Genomic DNA, 14741 nt, shown 5'->3' with positions numbered 1-14741 from the left:
TTCCTCTGCTTTACAGTCGCTGGCTTTAATGGCTTGGCTGCTGAAAGCTAGGTGCTGAAGGATAGGGGGGGTTGTCTGAATCGATGATTCCCACGCTGTTAAAAGCTAGGAAATCCACCTCTAGGAAGATTTAGCATCACACCTGGAAGACACGTTGCGTGTTGTGACTACGTTGCGTGTTGTGTTGGCTATGCATTCGTGGGTTCGCACCTTTAATCAGGGGGTTCGCCACTTGGCTCCCCCAGTACGGCCCCCGTTGCCTAAGTAGGATCTCAATTTGCTGCTGTCGGTTCTATAGTAACATCCTTTCAAAAATATTCACAGGCTTCCTCTGCTCACATTGTCCCAGAAGGTAGCCTTCTTGGTGCCTATTACTTCTGCACACAGGATGTCAGAGCTGGTGGCGTTTTCTTATCGTTCACCTTCCCTGGTGGCTCACAGAGATAAAGTGGTGCTTCGCCCTTGTCCGTCTTTCCTTCCTAAGGTTGTATCTGGTTTCCATCTGAATGAAGACATTGTGTTGCCTTCCCTCTGTCCTAAGTCTAAACATCCTAGGGGGATTGCCTTGCACTCTATGGATGTGGGTCGGGCGCTCAGGGTGTACCTTGTGGCAAATGCGTAGTTTAGGAAATCAGCCTTACTATTTATCCTTACGGAAGGACCTCAGAAAGGGTTGGCAACGTCTGCCGTGACCATTTCCAGATGGACAAGACAGACGGTGGTGCAGTGTGGCTTGAGAACATCTACCTGCGACTCAGTCTTTTATCGTTTTGCACCAGACAGTGGGTCAGGTTCCTCCGTTCCCTGTTGAGGAGCTTTCTACGTGGGCGCTTAGTGCCTTTTGGGCTTTCCGCCAACAGGTGTCAGTGGTACAGGTTTGCAAGATGGCCACCTGGTCGTCTGTGCACCCTTTCACTAAATTTTATAAAGTGGATGTCTGGCATCTGCAAATGCTGCTTTTGGCCGCTAGGGTTTTCAGGCTGCTGTTTGAGAGGACCTGGTCCTCTTTGAGGTTGTATTGTTTTCAGGTGAGCTCCAGTTGAGCTCCATGTTACCTGGTTGACTAGGTTTAGCCTTTTGGGAATTTTTTCTGCTGTTTTTCCCACCCCTTATGTTTAACACTGCTTTGGGACGTCCCAATAGTTAAGAAAATTCTGGAGCTGTGTCCGTCAATGAACGAAAGAGAAAATTGGAATTTTATCTTACCGTAAAATCCTTTTCTCTGATCATTGATGGACACAGCACCCACCCCTCTAATGAGTTGGGTTATATTTCTTCTGACACTGCTTGCAACAAAACTGAATGCCTATAGCAGAGTGTTGGAGTATATCCCCTGGGACTGCCCGATAGACGTGGTAAAGCTTTTTGCTGCCTAGTGTTTTACTCCTGTAGGGGGCAGAATAACCCAATGGATTTTACTGTAAGACAAAAATCTAATTTTTTTTTATTTATTGCAATCTGCTTTAGCTCAAACACTTCACTTTTATAATTGACCCTGAGCAGACAGATATACTGTAAATTACTTCACAAAGCAGTAGTCAATTTTTTTTGTAATATTTTCTTGCAATTTTTCCCCTTGTCATGGTGACAGTTAAGGCTAAGGCAACTGAGTGCTAATGTCACCCACTAGGTGAAGTATAGCATACACATGCTCCTCATACTTTTTCCCATCTTTTTAACCTGAAAATTCATTGTCCTATTAAGGCTGTGAGTCTTTTGCTCAGCCACTGATTTTTTTTTCAGAAAGACAGATTCCACCTTTTAATTTCACATAGGTACATAGTTATTCTGGTAAAAAAAAAGTTGATTCAGTTCAACCAACAAAGACAGGCAGTCCCTGTGAGTGCATTTGCTTCTCATTACCCCATGTTTAGGGAGTTTAGACAGACCATCATCCAAATCTATGGTGTCAAGGATTGGGTTACATTCATTCCTGTTAAGGTAGACTTTACTAGATCGGTAAGTGCCTGTTTGGGCATCAATGATTTTATGTTAAATCCATAAATCCTGTTCTTGGAGTCCATTGAGTGATAAAGGTTACATGACTGTTTATGGTCATGCTTTCTGTACTGCAAAAGTGGGACATGCTAGTAGTGGGTCTCCTAGGCTGGCCTAAATTTGTTTTTGGCCTTAGTCCAATCCTCTTGTTGGTGGCAGTATAAACTAAGGTTAAAGACCTCTGTGTTCTTCAATGGACTCCAAGGAAAGATTTTTATGGTGAGTACAACATCCTTTTTTATTTACTGTAGAAATAATTCTGTGCACTAATAATTTTCTCTGTTCCTTCTTTTCATTAGGTCACATCTTACAGTCCCCATCTGCAAATGTCCTACCAACTCTTCCATTTCATGTTCTGCGCACTTTATTCAGCTCTATGCCACTCACTACAGATGATGGTGTGCTCCTGCGACGCATGGCGCTTGAAATTGGGGCATTACATCTCATTCTTGCTTGTTTATCGGCCTTAAGTCACCATGCACCCCGGATTCCCAATTCTAGCTCTAATCCGACAGAGGTATGTGGGACACGGGAAAATATGTTAAGTCAAATGAAAAAGGTTTATTTTGACCCTTGCCATTTAGTGGTTAAAGGCTCACTGTAGAAAAACAGAGTCATTGCATTTTGGTATCTGTATGTGATTAATACCTGTGTTCAGTATATGAATTATTATTATTTTTCTTTAATTCATCTGTATAGTTTTCTCTACCGTTGCATGCAGGGAATGCATTATTAGAAAAGTGATAAGTTACATTGGTATTATGTCAACAGGGGTTCCTACAATGGTTTGCTTTTATTCAGAAGTTTTTTTTTTTTTTTCAATAGAGTAAAAAGTAATAAGGTAAATTGCCATTAATGAAAATCTTTATTCTTTATTAACCCGTCCAGTAGAGCTGCACGATTATGGATAAATTGAGAATCACAATCTTTTTTTGCTTAGAATAAAGATCACGATTCTCGAACTAACCTCATCTTTTACATTATGCAAAAAATTGGGCTAACTTTGCTGTTTAGTTTTTTTTTTTTAATTCATTAAAGTGTTTTTTTTCCCCCAAAAAACTGCATTTGAAAGACTTGTGCGCAAATACAGTGTGACATAAAAGATTGCAACGATCGCCATTTTATTCTCTTGTGTCTTTGCTAAAAATATATATATATAAAATGTTTTGGGGTTCTAAGTAATTTTCTAGCACAAAATACTGATTTCTAACTTGTAAGCAACAAGTGTCAGAAAAAGGCATAAGGCCCGTACACACGTACCGATTGTCGGACGTAAATATTCGGCCAACGTCCGATCGGCCGATTGTCGGCTTGTTAGTATGATGCTTCCGACAACCGACTGCGACTTTTCAGCCGCACAAAATCTGGTGTGCAGGCTATAAAATTTTTGTAGGCCAACAAAGCACGGCCGATTGTTTGTCAGTCAGTACAGATTTCGTCCGACAAAAAGCAGATGAGCAAGACTTGGCATGCTCAGAGAAGAAAAAACACACACAAAGTTAACCATTACATGACATCACTTCTGCAGTCGGTTGTTGTTGGCCGACAAAATTTGTGTGCAGTCTTTAGCACTTTTCAACCTACACGACAGCACTGGACAAAAGACGGCCGATCGTTCGGCCGACAATCGGTGCGTGTGTACGGGCCTTTAGTCTTTTAAGAGGTTTAACTGCCCTCCTTCAGTCCTGGTTCACACTATAGCAATGACAGACATCGCATGTGATTCTTATTGCACTTCTCTGAAAATCACATGCGATGTCTGTGATGCGAGTTCAGCCATGCAGATTGTATGGCTGAATTTGTGTGTGATTCAGACAGAACACGCACAGGACCCTTTTTTGGGTCTGCAGCAGAATCGGATCGCATTGTGGTTCACACCAATGCAATCTGATTCATGTCCGAACTGATAGTTCACACTCTAGGGGTGTCGTTAACTTTGTATTGACACCCCAAGCGATTCACATATGGTAGTGTGAACTACCTGCGATTTGAATGTGATGGTGGAACCCGCAGTGGGTTTGCAGGGTTTCCGGCATCGCATATATGTGAACCTGCACTTAGACGGATCCTTTGATCTACTGTCCAGCACAAAAAGCACCAACTGTCCAACAGTAAGACTTTCTTCTTTTTACAGAATGCAAGTGTTTTGTGACTAAAGATGGTGTGAATAAATGTCACCATGTCCACTTAGTCTCACTATACCAGTGCAGATAGCCACATTTTCCCTGATCTCCTCCCCACCCCAGTGTCATCAGACCAGATCAGCTACATTGTCCCTAATCCCTGCCTCACTAGTACATTGTCTCCAAAACAGTGCAGCCAACAACTGTGTTCCTGATTGCTGCCACACCGGTACATTGTCACAAACCATGTGTAGCCAGCAACAGTGTGCCTGATCGCTGACGCACCAGTTAAAATGCCCTCATGTCAGTGAAGCCAGCTAGTGTCCCTAACCACTGCCAGGTCAGTGCAGCCAGCAACACTGTCCCTGATTGACGCAACAGTATGGTGTCGCCACATCAGTAGAGCCAGAAACCATATTCCTGATCGCCACCACACTAGTGACCCAGACTTGTGCAGCAAGTAACCGTGTTCTTGATCTCCGCAAGACTAGTACAGCCATGTTTCTGATCTCTAGTTATTAGTGTCCTTGATCGCTGCCACATCAGTACACCGTCACTATAGCCATCTTGGATCTCTTGTCATGGCAATTTTTTTCTTTTAAATAGTAAGGAAATATTTCTGATCACTGCCACACCAATGCACTATTGCCCCTGCCAACCGCCTGTACTGACCCTGGTCTATTTATTGACCATGTCTCTGCTTGCCACCTTAACAGACCCATCTGCATGTCCTGCTAACTAAGTTCCTGCAAGACACCAGTCCCAGCTATCCCCGCTGGACAACTTCACTCGTGGAACCACAGGAACTCTTTTGTTCACCCTTTGTTCGGCCGCCTGTACTTTTTGGCCAGTGAGCATAGCATTTCTGCTGGCAGATATATTATATTACCAGTAGGCTAGGCTTTCTTTTCTTGTAGGAGGGGGGACTGCTATAGGTGATGCAGCATTAAGCTATAACCTTGATCACTTGTAAAGAGGTGAGCATTACAGTAAACAGTTTTTGTTTGAATGTTGGTTGATTTTTGTGATACACAAGATACAGTGACTTGAAAAAGTATTACAACCAAAAATGTATGTGTGTTTTATTGGGATTTTATGTGATAGACCAACACAAAGTGGCAACATTGTGAAGTGGAAGGAACATGATAAATGGTTTTCACAATTTTTTACAAATATCTGAAAAGTGTGGCGTGCATTTGTATTCAGCCTCCTTTACTCTGATACCCTCAACTAAGATCTAGTGGAACCAATTGCCTTTAGAAGTCACATAATTAGTAACTAGAGTCCACCCGTGTATAATTTCATCTCTGTATAAATGCAGCTGTTATGTGAAGCCCTCAGTGGTTTGTTAGAGATTCTTAGTGAACAAACTGCATCATGAAAGCCAAGGAACACACCAGAGAGGTCAGGGATAAAGTTGTGGTGAATTTTAAAATAGGGTTAGGTTATAAAAAAATATCCCTATCTTTGAACATTTCATGGAGCACTGTTCAAATTCATCATCTGAAAATGGAAAGCTTATGGCACAACTGCAAACCTGCCAAGTCATGGCCGTCCATATAAACTCACAGGCTGAGCAAGGAGAGCATTAATCAGAGAAGCAGCCAAGAGGCACATGGTAACTGGAGGAGCTGCAGAGATCCACAACTCAGGTGGGAGTATCTGTCCACAGCACAATTATTAGTTGTGCACTCCACAAATCTGGCCTTTATGAAAGGGTGGAAAGAAAAAAGCCATTGTTGAAAGAAAGCCATAAGAAGTCCCATTTGCAGTTTGTAAGAAGCTATGTGGGGGACACCGAAAACATGTGGCAGAAGGTGCTCTGGTCAGATGAGACCAAAACTGAACATTTTGACCTAAAAGCAAAACCGCATGTGTGGCAGAAAACTAACACTGCACATCACCCTGAACACACTGTTCTGACCGTGAAACGTGGTGGCAGCATCATGTTGTTGGGATGCTTTTCTTCAGCAGTGGCAGGGAAGCTGGTCTAAAATGATAGGAAGATGGATGGAGCCCAATACAGGGCAATCTCAGAAGAAAACCTGTTAGTCTGCAAAAGACTTGAGACTGGGGCGCAGGTTCACCAGCAGGACAAAGGCTCCAAACATACAGACAGAGTACAATAGACTGGTTTAGATCAAAGCATAGTTGTGTTAGAATGGCCCAGTCAAATTCCAGACCTAAATCCAATTCAGAATCTAAGGCAAGACTTGAAAATTGCTTTTCAGATGCTCACCATCCAATCTGACAGAGCTTGAGCTATTTTGCAAAAATGTCACACTCTAGATGTGCAAAGCTGGTAGAGACATACCCAAAAAGACTTGAAGCTGTATTTTCAGAAAAAGGTGGCTCTACAAAGTATTGACTCGGGGGTGAAAACAAATGCATGCCACACTTTCACATATTTATTTGTAAAAAGTTTGAAAACCATTAATCATTTTCCTTCAACTTCACAAATATGTGCCACTAGTGTTGGTCTATCACATAAAATCCCGAAAAAATACATTTACATTTTTGGTTGTAACATGACAAAATGGGGAAAATTTCAAGGGGTGTGAATACTTTTTCAAGGCACTGTACAATGTCTGGTACATATTCAGTTCAAACATTGAAAGTCCCACATATGTGGTGCCCCCATACGTGCAAGAAGTAGCAGAATGTGTTAGAGGGTCTTTTTCGAAATGCCCATTCTATGTGTAAAAGTAGACGGGTGTGTGTGTGTGTAAAAAAACTTTAATTTCTTTTTCGTTTATTGACGGACACAGCTCCTGATCTTCTTAACCATTGGGTTATATTGCCCCCTACAGGAGTAGGACACTACGCAGAAAAAAAGTCTGGCTACGCCTATGGGGAGTCCCAGGGGGTATACTCCCTCTCTCCGCTATAGGTTTTTTTCTGCCTAGTCAGAAGTAAGTACCTAGTTCCTTGCTTGGATCTCTTGTCATGGCAATTTTTTTCTTTAAATAGATTTTTCTTCTTTTTTTATTCCTGTGAGAGCTACAATCAACTGCCGGACTGGGCGTCGGGCTGGATAATCTAGATTCAGTGGTCACCCCAGTCTGGCCAGCGAGCGCACACAGACCTTAGCTCCGCCCTAGTTTGGGCGCCACATGGCCCCACTGGACGGGGGCTGGCCTGCGAGTTAAACGCCTGTGCAAGGCCTCATACAACCGGCTCTTGGCCCGAGTCGCAGAGTTCTTCCTAGCCAACAGTCCTCCAATTTCAACGGAGAGGGGTTCTGTCTGGAGTGGTGCCCGTCTGGTTCCTGGTATGGTGAGTGGTTGTCCACCCTCTCCCCCTGGAGGGTTTTGGGGTGGACGTTAGCCCCTCCATGGGATGGTCTGACCCCTGGGTTCCCTTCCTTCCTCTCAGGCACCCCCCTCATCGCCCCCCTATCAGCCCCCCCTTCACTGACACGGCGGCTGTGGGGTGGCCTGGTCCACCTGTGGGCTGTGGGGGTGGGCTGTACCTGGTGGGGGCTCCTGCCAGGGCCCCCCCCTGCCTGCCTGTGCTGTAGCCTATGTGCTCAATGTGCACACAGGCTACAGGCTGCGCACACAGGCTTGGCGGTGGGAACCCCTTCTAATCCCCTGGTGCTGATGCCTGGATCATTTCATTTCCTTATCGCGGCACGTGCAGTGCAGATTATCCTGGGGGCTGCGGTTCCTGGTTTCTGCCGGGTGGTAAGTCAGCTGGGGTCCTCTCCCGCTCTGCTGAGGATCAGTTAGGTGCTCTGTTACTGGCGACCGAGTGGTGCTGCCAGAGCGGCGGGAGTGTCCCTTAGCAGTGTTTTACACTTTTTTTGGGGGGTCCCCCTGGTGACTCATGGAGTCTTCGGAGCACATCTCCCTACCCGATCCCCTCTCTGAGGCTGCGGGGCCCTCCGGGTCCCATCCATCAATCGATGCACTGATGGTGGTTCTGGGGTCCTTTGTGTCCCGAGTGGAGGGGGTTTTCAGGCGACGCCTTCCCCTGCCTCATCTGTCTCATCAGATCCTGAATCTGATTTGACCATCGCAGACGTAGATCACCCTGCTTGGTCTGCGACCGCATGCTCTGCGTCCTCATAGTGAGGAGGATTCCTCCTCTTTTGCAACCGCGTTCGAAAAGGCGCTGGTGGATTCACTGATTGTAGCTGTGCATGAGGCCTTAATGATGGAGGCTGCAGCTGCGACAAAGGCGCAGGTTCCCTTTAGCACTCACAAGCCACCCAGAGTGGAAAAAGTGTTCCCTTTCTCCTCCTATTTTGACAGAATGGTCACTAAAGAGTGGGGACGACCAAAGCGTCCCCTTGGGGGCCCCTAAGCGATTTGCTAGGCGATACATCTGTGAGGAGTCCCTTCTTAAGAAGTGGACTGCTGCACTGGTGGTGGACCATCCAGTTTCCAGATTAAACAAGGCAACCATGATTCCGATTAAGGAGGACCCGGCTGACAGGGAGGAGGCTGTGGCCCGCATTTTGTACACCCTAGCTTGTTCTGCCTAGATCACCATTGCCCTAGTGTTGCAGAGACTGACCAAATGGCTTTTGCGCCATGACCTGGAGAAGTAGCTCCATCCCTGCCTTTGTGGAGCTGGCAGACCAGCTGGTCCAGGGGCTGCAGTTTATCTGTGATGCCTCTGGATGCAGCTCCCCTAGTGGCTCAGCTCTGTTTCGGCAGTGATCCTTCGACATGTTTCTTGGTTAAAATGCTGGTCTGCGGACCAGACTTCAAAAAAAGGCCCTGACTGATCTTTCCTTTCAAGGAGATCGCTTATTTGGTGCTACCCCCGATTACATCATTATAGGTCTCACAGGGGAGAAGAGTACCTTTATGCCACAGGCTAGTAAGGGCAAGGACCCTCATCGTAGACGTGAACCCTCCTTCTCGGCTCATAAGACTTCGGGGGCCTCCTCTGGACGATCCAAGCAAACTTGGTGTAGCAAGTCAAGTGTGGGCTTCTCCAGACCCGCGGACAAGGTGCTTTAAGCATGAAGGTGCCCCCTCACCCGTTTCCAGAATGGGGGGGCGTCTTCACTGGTTCACGGACCTGTGGACTCCCCTGGTACAAGAACAAGTGGGTCCACAAGATCATTCGGTCCGGCTACAAAATCGAGTTTTGTTCTTACCCTCCAGTGAGCTTCTTCCTTCCAATGTGCGACTGTCCCTGGTCCACTTTCAGGCTCTTTTTAGAACCGTGCAAGACCTTTTACCTGGTCCTGGTGATGGTCCTGATTCCGACTTCGGAACGTTTTCAGGGGTTTTACTCAAACCTGTTTACAGTTCCCAGGAAAGAAGGCAAGGTGCGTCTAATTCTGGACCTCAAGGCGCTGAACTGCTTTGTGTGGGTGCAGAAGTTCCGAATGGAGTCCATTTGCCTGGTGGTGGCTTCCCTACATCGAGGATTTTCTTGCCTCCATCGACATCAAGGATGCTTCCCTTCACATTCCAATATGTGTCGGTCTCCAGCGATTCTTCCGCTTTGCCGTGGGAGAGGAGCATGTGGGAGAGGGGCATTATAAGTTTGTGGCGTTACTCTTTGGTCTCGTCTCTGCTCCTCGGGTCTTCACAAAAGTGTTAGCCCCCGGTGCTATCTTTGTTATGCCAATGGAGGATCGCGGTACTGGACTACTTAGACGACCTCCTCCTGCGAGCGGAGTCTCCTAGTGCTCTGGTGGAAAACCTGGAGATCACCATACAAACTCGAAGGAAGTTTGGCTGGATTCGGAAATTTCAGAAGTCTGCTCTTGTTCCGTCCACAAAGCTGGACTATCTGGGTCTTACTCTGGGCCTGGCCTTAGCCAGAGTGCTCCTTTCTCTGGGCAAACTCCAGAGCCAGCAGGCTGCAATTCGTCTCCTGCTGTCCAGCAGATGATCAACCCTCCGGACTTGCATGTGGGTGCTGGGCCTGATGGTGTCTACCTTCGAGGTGGTTCTGTTTGCACAGTTCCATACAAGGTCCCTGCAAAGGGAGATTATGGCCAAATGGGACAAGAATCCGCAGTCTACGGACAATCTGATCCGGCTGAGTCAGGGAATGAGAGAGTCCCTGATTTAGGTGGCTTCGTTCCCTTGCGCTTCGGCTGGGTAAATCCTTCCTCTCCTTGTATTGGACAGTGGCTACCATGGATGGCAGCCTGTCCAGCTGGGAGGTGTCCTCTCCAAAAAAATTGCAAAAAAAAGAGTGCAGACTATCAATCAATGTCTTGGAACTCCGAGCGATCAGACTGGGCCTGGAACATTGGATGGATAGTCTTCAGGGATGTCCAGTGCTCATTCAATCGGACAATGCCATGGCCGTGGCTTATGCCAATCACCAAGGTGGGCACAAGAAGTGTCCTGGCGGCTCTGGAGGTAGTCGGCATTCTAAGGTGGGCAGAACTGTTAGTTCCAGCCCTCTCCGCCATTCACATTCCTGGGATGGAAAACTGGCAGGCGGATTACCTCAATCGGCAGGCATTGGGCCAAAGGGAGTGATCCCTTCATCCAGAGGTGTTTCATCAGCTGCATCTCCGGTGGGGCATTCCGAGATGGATCTGTTGGCGTTGGAGGGTGGCCCCAGTGCAGGTTGCTGAAGCCCCCACTCTTCCTTTGGGCATCTGCCGCGCTGAGGACCCGTGCAATTGCGGCTGGGTCCCCACAAAATTTAGGCTGTGGTCTGCTGGGCCATATGGTCAGCCTTGCACCTCCCTTGGACCAGGTGGCACTGTGGGGGCGCTTCATTGTAAATCACAGTCATATGTGCGCTTTGGCTGGTTCGGCAATTAGGCCGGTAATTACTATTGCCCTGGTGTCACGAACTCTGACCGAGTGGGCTAGGCTTTTACGCTGGGACCTGGAGGGAGAATAACTTCCCCCTGTCTTTGCAGAGCTGGCAGACCGGTTGGTCCAGGGGGGGGCTACAGTTTGTCAAGTGTCTTTGGATGCGGCTTCTTTGATTTCTAGGCTGTCTGTATCAGTAGTGGTCCTTCGTGTATTGTCTGGCTTAAATGCTGGTCTGCGGACTAGACTTCTAAGGAGGTCTCATCTGATCTCCCTCTTGTAGGGGATAGCCTGTTTGGAGCTTCCTTGGATGACATCGTTAAGGGTCTCACAGGGGAAAGAGTACTCCTCTTCTGCATGCTACCAAGGGCAAGGAGCCCCGTCATAGACCTGGGCCATTCTCCCCAGCTCCTAAGCGGCCTCTTCGTCTCTCAAGACAAGGGATCAAAAGTCAGGGCCTCCTCCAGAGGTTCCAAGAGGAACTGGTCTGACAAACCACGAGCGGGCTCTTCCAGACCTGCGGACAAGGCTGCCTCTGCATGAAGGGGCGCCCTCACCCATATTTGGAGTGGGGGGGGACTTCTTCGCTGGTTTTTGGATCCATGGACCTCCCTGGTACAGGACAAGTGGGTCCACAAAGTTATTCGCTCAGGCTACGAGAGAGTTTGGTCTTGTCCTCCGGAAAGGTTTTTTCCTTTCCAACTTGCACTTGTCCCCAGATCACTTAGTGTCTCTTTGGGGCAGTGCGAGATTTGTTATTTCAAGGGGTGATTGTTCCTGTTCCGACTTCGGAACATTTTCAACTGTTTTTTACTCTAACCTCTTTACAGTCCCCAGGAAGGGAGACCAGGTTTGTCCAATTCTCGACCTCAAGGCGCTAAGCTGCTTTATGCAAGTGCAGAAGTTTCGCATGTAGTCCATTCACATTGTAGTGGCGTATGTGCTGGTCGCCAGCGCTTCCCTCATTTTGCAGTGGACTTGGAGCATTATTAGTTTTTGGCGCTAACTTTTGGTCTCACCCCCGCGCCTCGGGTCTTCACAGGAGTGTTGGTCCGGTGCTGGCATTGAGTCAGCAGGGGATCGCGGTACTGGGGTACCTGGACGATCATCTTCTGAGAGCGGAGACTCCCACTGCTCTGATGGACTACTGGAGATTGCTCTGCGAACTCTGAGGGAGTTCAGTGGGGTCCTGAACATTCAGGATTCTGCATGGATTCTGTCCATAAAAAATGGCCTATCTGGGTCTGACTCTGGACATTTCGGCCTTAGCCACAGTGTTTCTTCCTCAGGAAAAACTCCAGACATTGCAGGAGGCAATTCAGCTTCTGTTGTTCAGCAGACGGTCTTCCCTCCAGGCTTACATGCGCATGCTGGGCCTAATGGTATCCACCCTCCAAGCGGTCTGTTTGCACAGTTCCACACAAGATCTCTCCTAAAGAAATTCTGCTGAAATGGGTCAAGGATCCGCCATCTCTAGAGGTGGCTTTGCTCTCTGGCATTTTGGTCAGGGAAAATCCTTCTCCTGTACTGGATGATTGTCTCCATGGATGCCAGCCTGGGAAGCCCAGACTGCCGATTGGTGTACTGGAGCTACGAGCGATCAGACTTTGTCTGGCTCATTGGACAAACGTCTTCAGGAGTGTCTGGTACGAATTCATTCGGACAATGCCACGGCTGTGGTCTATGTCAATCACCAAGAGGGCACAAGTGTCCTGGCGGCTCGGATAAAAGCTGACATTCTAAGGTAGGCTGACTGATTCGTTCCAGCCCTTTCTAAATTCTGCCATGACTCCTGTGCAGGATTCCGGCAGATGGGATTCTGGTCATTCTAGTGGCTCCAGACTGGCCTCGCAGGTCTGGTATGCCGATCTGGTACGGCTGGTCACCGATGCTCCTTAGGGGACTTTCTCTCTGGGATGGTCTGCTGTCCCAAGGACCAATCTTCCATTCTGCCTCATAGTTGCTGGCTTTAACGGCTTGGCTGTTGAACGCCAGGTGCTGCTGAAGGGTGGAGGTTTGTTTGAATCGGTGATTCCTATGCTGTAAAAAGCTAGGAAATCTGCCTCTAGGAAGATCTACCATCGTACATGGAAGACGTACATTGCGTGGTGTGAGTCTCTTGGGGTTCATCCTCGCTCCTTCTCGGTGGATCAGATCTTTACCTTCCTTCAACGGGGGGGGGGGGTTGAACAACAATTAGCCTTGAGTACCATCAAGGGCCAGATATCTGGTTTTGTTTTTTTTCCAACGAACTTTGGCCACACACTCCCTGGTGCGTGCCTTTCTTCAGGGTGTCTGACATTTGGTTGATTCAGTGCGGGCTCCTTTGCTGCCCTGGAATCTCTACTGAAGCTTCTCCTTGAAAATGCTTATGCTGCCCCAGAAGGTGGCCTTTTTTGGTGGCTATCACCTCTGCATGCAGGGTGTCGGAACTCACGGGGGTTATCCTGACGTTCACTTTATGGTGCGTCACAAAAATAAGGTGGTGCTTTGCCTCTGCCAGTCATTCCTTCCTAAGGTGGTCTCTGACTGTCATTTGAATGAAGACGTTGTGTTGCCTTCCCTGTGTCCCAGGCCTAAACATCTGAAGGAAATTGCCTTGCATGTCTTGGATGTGGTCCAGGCAATTAGGGTGTACCTGGCAGCTATGGAGTAAGTCAGACTTTCTATTTGTGCTCATGGATGGACCTCACTAAGGGTTGTCCATTTCTTCTGCGACCATTTCCAGATGGATCAGGCAGAAGGTGGTTCAGGCCTATTGCATCAGGGGTCAGGTTTCTCCTTTCCCTGTTTAGGCACACTTTACTAGGGCGCTTAGTGTCTCCTATCTCCCATCTTCAAGTGTCAGTGATGCAGGTTTTGCAAGGCGACCACCTGGTAATCAGTGCACGATTTTACAGAGTTTTTTGTAAAGTGGTTGTGTTGGCATCTGCAGATGCTTCTTTTGGCCTGCAAGGCTTTGCTGGCTGCTGTTTGGAGCACCTGGTCCTCTTTGAGGGTCTATTGTTTTTCAGGTGAGCTTTAGTTGTTTATGGTTGAGCTCTGTTACATGGTTGGCTATTGTTAGCCTTTGGGAATTTTTTTCTTATATTTTCCCACCCCTCATGTTTAACATTGCTTTGGAACCTCCCAATGGTTAAGAATAATCCGGAGCTGTGTCCGTCAATGAACGAAAGAGAAAAAATACTTTTTACATATGGTTAAGCAGTTGATCCAATACACTTGACATGTTTCGCTATTAAGTATTCGCTTCTTCAGGAGATAGTTGGATAACACATATGTAAAATATCACAGGTCACACGGAGAGAATCGTATAGCAAAATGAATGCTTATACAAGCAGATTCAGGTGAAGGATGTTTTTAGGGAAAATAATACTTGGGTTTAGGTTTCGAGACACCCCATTCTAAAATGTAAAAAACAAATCTAATAGCATTACATAATGCAGCAACATCCACACATAGGACACGCAGCATTAGAGGTTATTTGTTCATGCAAAGCAAATACACTTTTGCACACTGGTACTGACTGGTAGACCCATGTTTCCCTCGATTTCTCTCCATCAGTCAGCTAACGTCACCCCAGTGCTGAGGGAGAGGGGCACAAGAGGGTCAAACGGGGATGCTGTGGAGACAACAAACATCCTCCTTATTAACTGATGTTGTTATTGCTTGTTAGGATGTGTCTAGAAAGTCGTAATGGTGCATAATGAAACCCATGGCTTTTGGTAACAAAAAGGCAGACTTCATCGGCTGGCTTGTATACAATTTTTGATACATTTTTGGGCATTTTGCCAAAGGCCGAAACCTTGGGGCACCCTGGTTGAAAAAGGCTGCTCTAGAATACTGAGTCACCCCTCCAGTGCATAAGTGCAGT

The 14741-nt window shown here is 47.2% G+C and overlaps 1 protein-coding gene across 6 annotated transcripts in view; it reads left to right on the top strand.

Annotated features, from left to right (window-relative positions):
• Nucleotides 1-14741, top strand: part of BIRC6 (baculoviral IAP repeat containing 6) — an 807095-nt gene that overhangs the window by 630224 nt on the left and 162130 nt on the right. For all 6 annotated transcript variants that reach the window (XM_082252286.1, XM_082252283.1, XM_082252284.1 and 3 more), the window contains one exon: nt 2298-2515. In XM_082252286.1, coding sequence (XP_082108412.1) covers nt 2298-2515 — 218 coding nt within the window. The remainder of the gene's footprint in view (nt 1-2297; nt 2516-14741) is intronic.

The sequence above is a fragment of the Pelophylax lessonae genome (genome assembly GCF_965119305.1).
Source record: "Pelophylax lessonae genome assembly, chromosome: 3".
In the NCBI taxonomy this organism is placed as follows: Eukaryota; Metazoa; Chordata; class Amphibia; order Anura; family Ranidae; genus Pelophylax; species Pelophylax lessonae.
This window is presented reverse-complemented; position numbering and strand designations above follow the sequence as displayed.